Source organism: Dromiciops gliroides, chromosome 3, assembly GCF_019393635.1.
Source record: "Dromiciops gliroides isolate mDroGli1 chromosome 3, mDroGli1.pri, whole genome shotgun sequence".
Classification (NCBI taxonomy): Eukaryota; Metazoa; Chordata; class Mammalia; order Microbiotheria; family Microbiotheriidae; genus Dromiciops; species Dromiciops gliroides.
In genome coordinates, this window is record NC_057863.1 from 564,252,979 (window position 1) to 564,265,114 (window position 12,136).

Sequence of the window (12,136 nt, forward strand, 5' to 3'; positions counted from 1 at the left end):
TTTTGATTTAGTTTAGTCTTTCTAATTTTCTTTTTAAAATCCTAGTGAAATAGTCTCTCAACTCTATACAGAGTTCCAGATAAATCTCTTCCATGTGCTTAGAAAAAAAAAATTAAGGTTTCCAAGGTTCTAAATTCTGTATAGTTAGTTCCCCATGTTCTGGGGCAGGGACTTATTTCCTTAAAAATAGGCATATTATGGAATAAGAAGTTAAATTAATTATGATTTAAGCATCAAACATATGTTGTTTTGAGTAAGCCATGACATACCTTTTTTTTTCCTTTTTTTTTTCTCCCGGGGCAGTGAGGGTTAAGTAACTTTCCCAGGTTCACACAGCTATTTAAGTGTCAAGTGTCTGAGGCCAGATTTGAAGATTTGAACTCAGGTCCTCTTGAAACCAGGGCCAGTGCTTTATCCACTGAACCATCTAGCTGCCCCCAAAATACCTTTTTTTAATGTTATTTTTGGCATGGTGATTCAAAGGACTCTGCACACACATTAACAAAGAAATAATCTCTCTTTCCAAATAAATATGTATACATATAATGTATATGTGTGTGTGTGTGTGTGTGTGTGTGTGTGTGTATCCACACATACATACAATATGTGTATAATTTTCCCTTTGCCTCATTTAGGGACCAAGTCTAAATAGCCATCCCAGAAATTCAGAGAATCTTAGACAGGAGAAGATCTTTAAAATATCTTGTTAAACCTTTGATCCTCTCTACAACATTACTGATATTCTCTGCTTGATGTTTTTCAGCGATGAGGAACTCATTACCTCACAAGGCAGTGGATTCATCAATATAAAAGCTGTGCATGAAGAAGTGATATTGTTCTTTTAAAAAATTATCCAAACTTCATATTACAGTATGTTGGTTCCAGGGAAGAGCTGAATGGAAAACTAGCCTAGTTCCTTCATTTTCCAGATTAGGCAATTGATCCTTAAGGAATGGAAATGCCTCGGCTCTGATCATATGGTTAGTAAATGTGAGGGCCAGGAAATAAATCCAAGTATTCTGACTCCAAATCTACTACTCTTGTCACCACTCCATACTTCTATCCAAGTGTTTATTGTCCCTAGAAGAATCCCTATGGAAATTTATACAATTATTCCAGCAATGTTGCTGTTAATAGTTTTGACTCCTCTTGGGGAATAACATTCAGGTTTCCTGATGAAGTGTTTTGAATATGATTAGCCATACTCAGTCATCCTTCTGAAGTACAGACTTGACTTTTGGAAACAAGTAATTAAAAGTTCACTTAGTATGAGATTTTTGGAACAGTGATTTAGAATTTGAAGGGCCCATAGAGATCCTTTAGTCCTTTTACAAATGAGGAAAGTGAGTCCAGAGAAGTTAAATAACATTGTCCAAGATCATATAGGTTTTAAGTGGCAGAGTCAGAATTTGAGCCCATGTCCTTTTGCTCTGAATCCTGAGCTCTTTTCTCTGGGATGCAAGATCAAAGTTTGACTTAAATAAGGAGTTTCCTAAGAATCAAAAGGTAGAAACAAACAAAAAAAAACAAACACTGGATTTGGACTGTGAAAATCTGAGTTTAAGTCTCATCTTTGGCCTTTTATAGACACATAAAAATAGGCAATTTCTGCCTCTTTGATTTACCTTATCTGAAATTATGAATAAGATATTTGCTGTGTCCCTCACAGGCTTGTCATGAGGATAAAATGGGCTGAGATATGTAAAATATTTTGTAAATCTTAAAGTGCTGTAGAAATATAATCAGAGCTTCAGAGTTGGAAGTACTATTATCTAGTACCTCATGCTACAGATCAGAAACTGAAGCATAGATATGTAAAATGAATTGCTAAATGAATAATATGTAGTAGAGGTGATGTTAGATCTTCATTTTTGATTTCTTAATCTGGTTGTTCCCAAAGGTAATCCTAGAAGAAGGATCTATGAGCAACAGAAGCCTCCTCAGATCAAATATTCCCCTCCTAAGGCAACTGCTTTAACAACCCTCACTTCAATATAAAACATATGTGATTTTTATTTAAAAATTAGTAGTAACACTTGTAAGATTAATATCACACATGACAATTCCTAGTCATCTTAATAAAGTCAGTTATAAAATAAAATGACAGAGACTATCCACAAATCTTTCCTGGGTACTCAAGATATGTAAAATTTAGTTCCAGTGAAAAAATCTGGGTATCAGAACATTTGGCCAACCCATTCTTAAGGGCTAAAATTCTAACTAGTCTGTCTAAAATATCTAATGAGTGGTCGCCAATAAATTATAAGCTTTAGCAAGAGTTAGACTTTTAAGCATTTATTAAGGAGAATAAGAATTTGGTAAAGAGAGAGAGAAAGGCCTAGATTCTTATCTATTAAAGGGAGAGTGCATTTCCAGCTCTCTTCTCCACCAGGATCCTCAGAAAAGAAAGAGAGAAAGAGTGCCCAGCTCCCCCTTCTTCCTCCCACCACCAAACATCACTTCCTGATGCCAAAGAAAAGACGCATGGTCTTTCCCTCAAAGACCTTCCTTTCGTGGCGGGGCTTTCCTACAGTAAGTCTCCAGCTGGTGGTGTCATTCCAATTGTTACACCATCAAGAGACAGAAATGTAGTAAATCAAATATGAACATTTCTCACCCAGGATATTTCTGTTAGGGAGAAGAATGAAAAAGATGATTCTCTTTCCTACTCACCTTCCTAGAAGCAGAAATTCTCCAGCCAGTCCTTGGCGCCTCATAGCCATCAACAAACCTCTCACTGTCATCCCCTCACAAAAGCAGGCCACCACTCTTGCCTTGGGCAGGTGGCTGATAAGTTTCTTCAGGAGTTTGTCAAAACTCTGTTCCCCAGCATTGCTATAGATCTTGTAGGAATGAGCAATGCAGATTCCTTCCTTGGCTGACATGTCTTTGAATGCTTCCATCCCACTTTCTCCATAGTTTCCTGCATGAAATATACAAAAAGGCACATGAGAATCAAATACACCATAACTGGTACAACAGTCATGATAAAGTTCTCATGGTGGTTTATCATATCTGGAACATTATATTACAGCAAACCATCTTTTAAGAAAGTATATGAATACACTTAATGAGTCTTTTTGCTTTTGCTGTTTACCCCCCCCCAATCCATATGTTATGAAAAGAATCACACTATAGCATTATTTTTTCTTGAAGGCTGCATAAAGTGATGTGTTATATATGAAACCCACTTTACCCAACACTCTAAGTCTAGGATTTCTCAACCTGGGGTGGGGTGGGGGTTTCCCCTAAATATATATGTATATGTATGTATGTGTGTGTATATAAATATAAATATATAAATATATAAAATATATATATATATGTTTGAATGTCATGCCAAAAAACAACAACAACTATTTAAATAATTGGGTTTCTTTATTTTATTTGATATATTTGCAAACATTATTCTGAGAATGCCATAATTTCACCAAACTGACAAATGGGTCCATGACACAAAAAATTTATGTACCCCTGCTTTAAAGTTTCTTGAGGTAGTCATTCAATCAAATCCCCCAGCTTGCAATAGACTAGTTCCTCTTCTATGACTTTTGTCTGCATGATAACCAAAGTAATAAAGAGTCCAAAGAACAAGCGACTGAATAGATGATGAATGGATGAGAAACTTGAGGCCAGGAGACCAAAGAGAAGGCTATTGATACAGTCTAGGAATGAGGTGATAAGAATATTTACTGGAGTATTGTTTATGTGAGTAGAGAGAAGGGACTTCATAGAAAAATGTTTAGGTTTTCAGTATTCCTGATGAACCACCTCTTCCTGACTTTTGAACTGAGACAGATTCAGATCAGTCACACAATAATTAGGTCTTGGAACCATGAGAAAATAATTATTAATAATCAATATCTTAGGGGACCCATAGATCTCTCTTCCTGGATATCTCTCCCCCTCCACTGAAAGAAGCTTTCCTTGAGAGAGTTCATCAAATCTCATCTAGATCAAATACTGACCCAGAACCTAAGCTCACAAAAGGAGCTTTGGGTGAAGATCAATTCTTTTGCCTAGATAGCCCAAAGACTTACTGAGGAGATCAAACCACACCTAGATGAATGGATTTTGCCCTGACTAAGTTGAGTGAGTCTCTTGCTTTCCTTTCTCTGATGTCATCCTTGGACTTCATTATAATATATTCCACCTTCAAGTCATGTCAACAAAATACATCTAAATAATGGTAAACAATTAGAAATGTTTGATTTATAATTACCCATCTCTTGTTGAAAAGACATTATTATTATTTTTTTTTAGGGCAATGAGGGTTAAGTGACTTGCCCAGGGTCACACAGCTAGTTAAGTGTCAAGTGTCTGAGGCTGGATTTGAACTCAGGTCCTCCTGAATCGAAGGCCAGTGCTTTATCCACTGCACCACCTAGCTGCCCCCCTGAAAATACATTATAAAAAAACCTGGACAGGTAACCATGTTGGATCTCTGGAACCACATCGTCTCTCTCTCTCTCTCTCTCTCTCTCTCTCTCTCTCTCTCTCTCTCTCTCTCTCTCTCTCTCTCTCTCTCTCTTGTCTCTTTAGTATCTCATGTTGTCTCTCTGGGGGACTACATGGGCTTTGGGGTGGGGCTTTCTCTTGCTCACACTAACTTGCATGCTGAAGCTCTCTCTCTGCCTCTTCTACCACAGGCCTGGGACCATGAGAAGATATTGAAGCACTTGTTCAATCCCTTACAGGAAGCCTTTACACATATTCACATGCTCACGCATACTTTTAAAGTGGTAATAAATATAAGCTTATTCAAACTTCTGTGTATAGTAATTATTTAAATGTCACAGAACAAAATGGAACACTTTCATTATACTGAAAAGCAAAAGGAGATTGTCTTAGCCATAGCAGGATAATAATATTCAGTGAGGACAGAAATTGACGACCATTCAAGGTGATTCAGCTGAGCAGAGGTCCCTTTCCCAAATTTTTCACTGTGATCCATCACCCAAGTTTCAAACCACCTTCATAGGCTGCTTTGTATCCAATCAAAGAAGTCAACAGTCTGAGCCCTTAATTTCCCTAAGAGAATCAGTTCTCAAGATATACATTAATTTTTTTTCAGGAAAAAAATAGCCTAAAGTACATAGGATGGGTTGAGGGACTTAAGATATTGCTTCTACAACATTGATATACTACATTTTTTTAAACGGGGGAAATAATATACATTAGGAGCTTGAAAATAGAAGAGTTTAGCATCTAAGTACCATGGATAGCTCTTCTACCTTTTTACCTCTGATTAAATGCTACTTAATTATTCACAGGGAATTCTCTCATGATTTTGATGAGATATACCTATATTTAATTTCTCCATTACTATCCCCATAATGAAAGTGCCTCTGGGGGGAGAAAACTCATTTTGCAATTAACATTCCTACAGAGTAAGATTAGCCAGAATCTTCTACTTCACAGTAATTATTTCACCAGTTCTAAGGAACAACTCTGTTTTAGTCCTATGTTCCTTTTTCATCTCATCAGTTGTATCTGGTGGCAGCATCTTTCTAGGTTGTTCATCATGTGCACATTTATTCCATTTTCACTAATGAAGACAAGACAGATTCATGAAAATGTAAAGTAAGATAGCTCTTCCTTTGTTTTGCATCAGGAAAAAATGACCTGCTCTCCAAGAGTAAGTTGCTCTCCAAGAGTATGATGCTCATGAATAATCCCAAGGAAGATTCCATAGGAGGGTTTATAACTTCTTATTACTAAGACTGTTAGCAGGTGATCTGTAAAAGAATTTTAGCGACTCTGGGTTACCATAAAACAATGCAGATTGAGATGATGTATATACATGGCACCAATTATTTTGAAGAAAACCAGAAAATCTCCATTTCTTTTCTGAATAATTTAGAGTGGGTATTGAAGAAATATATATATGTGTATCGTCACTTTTGATCTGGATCTTTGGTATTATAACCATATGTCAGCAGCCCATATATCTAGAGAGAAAGGGACATCTGATGTCATTTGGTCTAGCCTTCACCTTCATTTTTTCCCAGGTACTTGTTAAAAAACTGAAGCCTAGGGAGATTAAGTGATATACCCAAGTAGGAAGTAATAGAGCTAGTATTTGAACAAAAGTCCTCTGTCTACAGAGTTATGTGTGTCTGTGTGTCTCTCTGTGCATGTGTATGTTTTTGCTGGAAAAGACTCTCATTTTCCAGGAAAAGACTCTAATTTTATAGGAAATTGAGGCCCAGAGAAATGAAACGACATTTTTCAAGTTTTACAGGTTGTATAAGGGAATTCGATATCTGAAACCAGTTTTTTCCCATTACAAGTTATGTCTTCATCAAGACAATGTAAAATTCAAACCAAGTTTAAAAATTCCACAACACCCCCACACATATATGCATGCAAACACATATACACATCCTTTTAAATTGAGCAGTATAAGGCACTGGCATCATTTTGTAACAAAATTCAACTCTTTTGTTGAGAATGTAAAATCTTTAAGGGCAGGAATATTTTTGGTCACTAAATCACCAATGTATTGTACATAAGTATTAAGTAAATACTTGTTAAATTAATTAGGGATGACATCAAAAATACAACTCCAAAAATACACAAACTCACTCTTTACCCTATACTCTGATAAGAATTGTTTCCAATACTTTGTCCCTGTCATATCTTACTGTTACTAGAACTATTTTTACATATGGATTCAGACACCAAACAGGGGTGGAGCCAAGATGGAGGAGGAGAGGCTATGACTCCTGCAAGCTTCCAATAAACCCATCCACTCAAAACCAAATAATGGTTTAAAACCAAAACAAAACCAAAACAAACAAACCAACAAACCCACCAAAAAAAAGAGCAGCCTAACTCACATAAGAACAAAGTGAGACTATTTTCCAGCCAAAGACTGCAATTGGGATCACCTGCTAATCAGGGAGATAGAGGAGTTCAGCTCACAGTCTGAACCCAGTCAGCAACAGATCATGCTTCCATTGCCTCCAAGTCTTTGGTGCCAGTGGTGCCAGTACCTTCTTCTGAGGCTCAGCTCACAGATGGGTGAGGGGGTTTGGTGGTGCGACAGAGTTAAGTGGCTGTGGTCTCTGCTGGACTTGGGACAAAGTGCCCTGGTTCTTAACCAGTAGGCCAAATTGAGGGGTGGTGGCCAAGTTGGGGAGGGGCACAGGCAAGCCAAGCTTCTGAACATAGAGAATCAAATTTCAGATATCTACTTCTAGCTTGAGAAGAGTCAGCAAAGAAAACAACATATGATAGAGAGCTTCTTTGGGGGAAGATAGACCAGAATGCATTCTCAGAAGAAGGTAATAACACAGTCCAAGTTGAAATATCCAAAGCTTCCAAGAAAAATATGAATTGGTTTCAGGCCATGGAAGTGCTCAAAGAGGACTTTGAAGAGAAAGTAGGAAAGATAGAAGGAAGATTTAGAGAGGAGGAGGAAATAATGGAAAGAGAAATGAGATCAATGCAGGGGAGTCATGAGAAAAAAACTGATCAGCTTGAAAAGCCAAATAGAAAAGGAGATACAAAAGATCTCTGAAGAAAATAATTGTGTAAGAATTAGGATTGAACAAATGGAAGCTTATGACTTTATGAGAAACCAAGACACAGTAAAGCAAATCAAATTAAATTTTAAAAATAGAGGGCAATATGAAATATCTCCTTGGAAAAACACCTGGCATGGAAAATAGATTGAGTGGAGATAATTTGAAAATTATTGGACTACCTGAAAATCATGACCAAAATAAGAGTTTAGACATAATTTTCCAAGAGATTATCAAGGAAAATTGCACTGAAATTCTAGAAGCAGAAGGTAAAATAGGAATTGAAAGAATCCACCAATCACCTCCTGACAGAGATACCAAAAGGAAAAATTCCAGGAATATTATAACCAAATTCCAGAGATCTCAGGAGAAAATATTGCAAGCAGCTAGAAAAATGGAATTCAAATACTGTGGAACTACAGTAAGGATAATACAAGATCTAACAGCATCTACATTAAAGAAGCAGCGGGCATGGAATATGATATTCCAGACGGCAAAAGAACTGGGACTACAACAAAAAAATCACTTACCCAGCAAAACTGTATAATATTTCAGGGGGGGAAATGACTTATATTGAATTGCTAGATTTCATAGGGAGGGAAGAGGAGGGAGGGAAGAAGAAAATTTAGAACACAAAGTTTCAAAAAATCGATGTGAAAAGTAATGATGAGCAGGAGGAGTTCAGAGAAACCTGGAAAACCTTACATGAACTGATGCTGACTGAGAGGAGCAGAACCAGGAAAACATTGTACACAGTAAGAGCAACATTGTATGATGAACAATGGTGATAGACTTGGCTCTTTTTAGCAGTTCAATGGTCCAAAACAATTTAAAAGAACTTCATGATAGAACATGTTCTCAACATCCAGAAATAAAGAACTGTGGTTTATGAATGCAAATTGAACCATACTGTTTCTACTTTGGGGCCGTTTTTTTTCTCCTTATTTGTTGTGGTTTTTCCCTTGGGCTCTTACTCTTCTTTCACAATATGAATAATGCAAAAATATGTTTAATGTGATTGCACATATATAACATATATTAGATTGCTTTCTGTCTTGGACAGGAGGGAGGGAAGGGGGACGTGGGAGAAAAAAATTGGAACAAAACATCCTATTTAAAATGTTGAAAACTATCCTTATATGTAACTGGAAAATAATAAAATAGTGAACAAAAATAAACAAACACATAAATGAATGAATGAATAATAAATAAAAATAGATAGATAGAGAGAGAGAGAGAGAGAGAGATACATTTTTAAAAGTCACCAAACAATGTATTGGCATGTAATCTATGACTATGTCTCTTTTCATTTGCATGCTGTAAAATGATAGTACTTTGGCTTAAAAAGTAAACTCTCCTTCCCGTTACTGAATCTTTTTTTTTTTTTTTTGCAGGTCAGTGAGGGTTAAGAGACTTGCCCAGGTTCACACAGCGAGTAAGTGTCAAATGTCTGAGGCCACATTTGAACTCAGGTCCTCCTGAATCCAGGGCCAGTGCTTTATCCACTGCTGTACCAAGCTGCCCCTGAATCTTTTTTTTAAAGACATTTTTATTTAAGGTTTTGAGTTCCAAATTCTATCCCTCTTTCTCTCTCCCTAGCCTCCTTCCCTGAAGTGGTAAGCAATAAGATATAGGTTATACATGTGCAATTCTATAAAACATTGCCATATTAGTCATTTTTGTAAAAAAATTTGAATAAAAGAAAAGAAAGAAAAAAGTGAAAAATAGCATGTTTCAGTCTATGTTCAATTAATATCAATTCGTACTTTGGAGGTGGATAGCATCTTTCATCATTAGTCCTTTGCAATCATCTTGGTTCATTGCATTGTTGATAATAGACATTCTCAGTTCCTCACTGGGCAATATTGCTGTCACTGTGCATAACATTTTCATAGTTCTTGTCACTTCACTATACGTCAGTTCATATAAATCTTTCCAGGCCTTTCTGAAATTGTCCTGTTTGTTATTTCTTTTTTTTTTTTTTAAGGGCAATGCGGGTTAAGTGACTGGCCCACGGTCACATAGCTAGTAAGTGTCAAGTGTCTGAGACTGTATTTGAACTCAGGTCCTCCTGAATCCAGGGCTGGTGCTCTATCCACTGTGCCACCTAGCTCCCTGCTGTTATTTCTTATAACACAACAATATTCCATCACCATCATATACCTGTTTATTTAGCCATTCCCTAACTGATGGACATTTCTTTGAGTTCCAATGCATAGCCATCACAAAAAGAGCAGCTAGAAATATTTTTTGACAAATAGGTCTTTTTTCTCTTTTTTTGGGTGTCTTTGGTATATAAATCTAACAGTAGTGTTACTGGATCAAAGGGTATGCATGGTGTTATAGCTCTTTGAGCATGGTTCCAAATTGCTCTCCAGAGTGGTTGGATCAGTTCACAACTGCTCCAACAGTGGATTAGCATCCCAGTTTTCCCATATCCCCTCTGAATCCAACATTTTCCTTTTTTGTCATATTTGGCACTCTGATAGGTGTGAGGTGGTACCTCAAAGTTGTTGTAATGTTCATTTCTCTGATCAGTGATTTAGAGCATTTTTCCTATGACTATAGATAGCTTTTATATTTTTGCCCATGACTAAATCCTAATATAACCCCTAAGAAACATTGATGAACAAACGGGTATGCCTATTTACCTCTGTGGAAAAATAAAGCCATTTTAAACATCTTATTTCAATCCTACAAATGTTATTAGTGATGAGAAACAATTATCCAATAAGTTCAAAAATTTTTTAATCATCATTTTTATAGAATGGCAACCATTTTTAAATGTAATCTCTTGGGCTTATTATAGGCAGATTTCACTAAAGATTGAACTCCCTAGACCAACTTCGAGCATCTGGTGTTTTTTAAGACTTGCATGTGACTTTATTCCATCACAAATTGAGGGAGATAGAAGGAGATGTGCTCTACTGCCCCTAAAACTCTTCCACCATGGCTTTCATCATGGGAGCTTGTACAACACTATTGGTGGAAATCATTTAGTGTCATGTTTACTGCTTACTTTTCACTGGAATGGTTCAGTGGAATAATCATTCATTCTTTGTATGCAATATTCTTGATACTGAAAAATTTATAAATGGTCACAAAATCCATATTTACCACAAAATCATCATATGGTGATGTTCTATATAGTTAAAACAACTATTTTAATGTTCATAAATTGTATTGTGAACATTTCTATTAATTGTGGACATCTGGAGGACAATTAGATTTAACTTTAATTGTGTCAATATATTATGTTTTTTCCCCAAATTTTTTTTTAAATGACAAGGTCAAGGACTTCCTGAATTAGAAAACATAAATACTGTATCTGAGTATGTTGAGGGTTTTCATGATTGATAGGTCTACATGGAATTCTTTGGTTTTAATGAGAAGACATTGATAATGGAGCTCCAATAAAAACACACACAGAAGTCTATGTTTCAGCATTCATTGGAAATCTAGAAGAGCTTAATGTTAATTAATTTATTAGCTTAATGTTAATTAAATTATTCATTTTCTAAATAGATCTGATAGATACAGAAAACAGAACCAATGAAGACCAGGCTTTGTGAATATTGCTTTAGGTGAATACAATGAACCTCCATAAAGGGACAAATGACTTAAATCAAGTTCAATTAATTTAAAAAGTATTTTCAGAATTTATGCAACCAAGGAAAATCCAGCATAACAGAAGAGACATTCAAGATTAAGGTAAGAAAATATGTGATAAGAGTTAATTGGTTTTATGTAAAGTAAATAACTAGTTTTATGTAAAGTAGCTAGAATTCTAATCCTATATTAATACCCATGCAGACATACATAAGTAGTTTTCTAAATAACTTACATAGATCTATGAAAATATAGAGAACATATAAAGGTCCATAAAACCTGTGTAGGAATCTCAGAGTCCATCTATACCAATAAGAAAACTAAACAAGAATCTCCCTTCATAACTCTGACAAGGAGTCCTCTAAAATTTTGCTTGAAAATTCCAGTAAGATAAGAACCCCTACCTTCCAAGTAAGTGCATTTTATTCTACTTTTTTATCTTTTCTTTAAGATCTAATAGGAGCCTGTGTTTATTTATACCTCTAAAACAGGGAACCTGGTTTCTTTTCTGGGTATAGTGGCTTCTCCAGTCTCATTTACCATGAATAAAGATTCACTAATCTGAATGTCAGCTACTCTCTGAAATGAGAGTCTATTGACCAACTTTTGGTCAGGCACTCTGAAATGACCAGAAAAATCTATTGAGGAAGGACTTTGGCTGGGTGGGAGGCAATCTTGTGTTTGTAGATCCCTTTACTGTGGACGATCCACTTATTTTAAGATATTTAAATATGGGGGCAGCTAGGTGGCACAGTGGATAAAGCACCAGCCCCAGATTCAGGAGGACCTTAGTTCAAATTTTGTCTTAGTCACTTGACACTTAGAGCTGTGTGACCCTGGGCAAGTCACTTAATCCTCATCCCCCCCCCCAAAAAAAAGATATTTAAACATGGAACAGAATAATTGACACTGAATCAAGCCACAGAGCAATGAAAAATAACACACATCTCTTTTAGTCAGTTGGGAGTCTCTGGACAGAGAACCATAAGGTTAGTGGA

General features: G+C 36.1%; 1 protein-coding gene across 6 annotated transcripts in view; it reads right to left on the reverse strand.

The window, feature by feature from the left end:
• Positions 1–12,136, reverse strand: part of GRM5 (glutamate metabotropic receptor 5) — a 682,630-nt gene that overhangs the window by 450,521 nt on the left and 219,973 nt on the right. For all 6 annotated transcript variants that reach the window (XM_043994303.1, XM_043994304.1, XM_043994306.1 and 3 more), the window contains one exon: positions 2,674–2,923. In XM_043994303.1, coding sequence (XP_043850238.1) covers positions 2,674–2,923 — 250 coding nt within the window. The remainder of the gene's footprint in view (positions 1–2,673; positions 2,924–12,136) is intronic.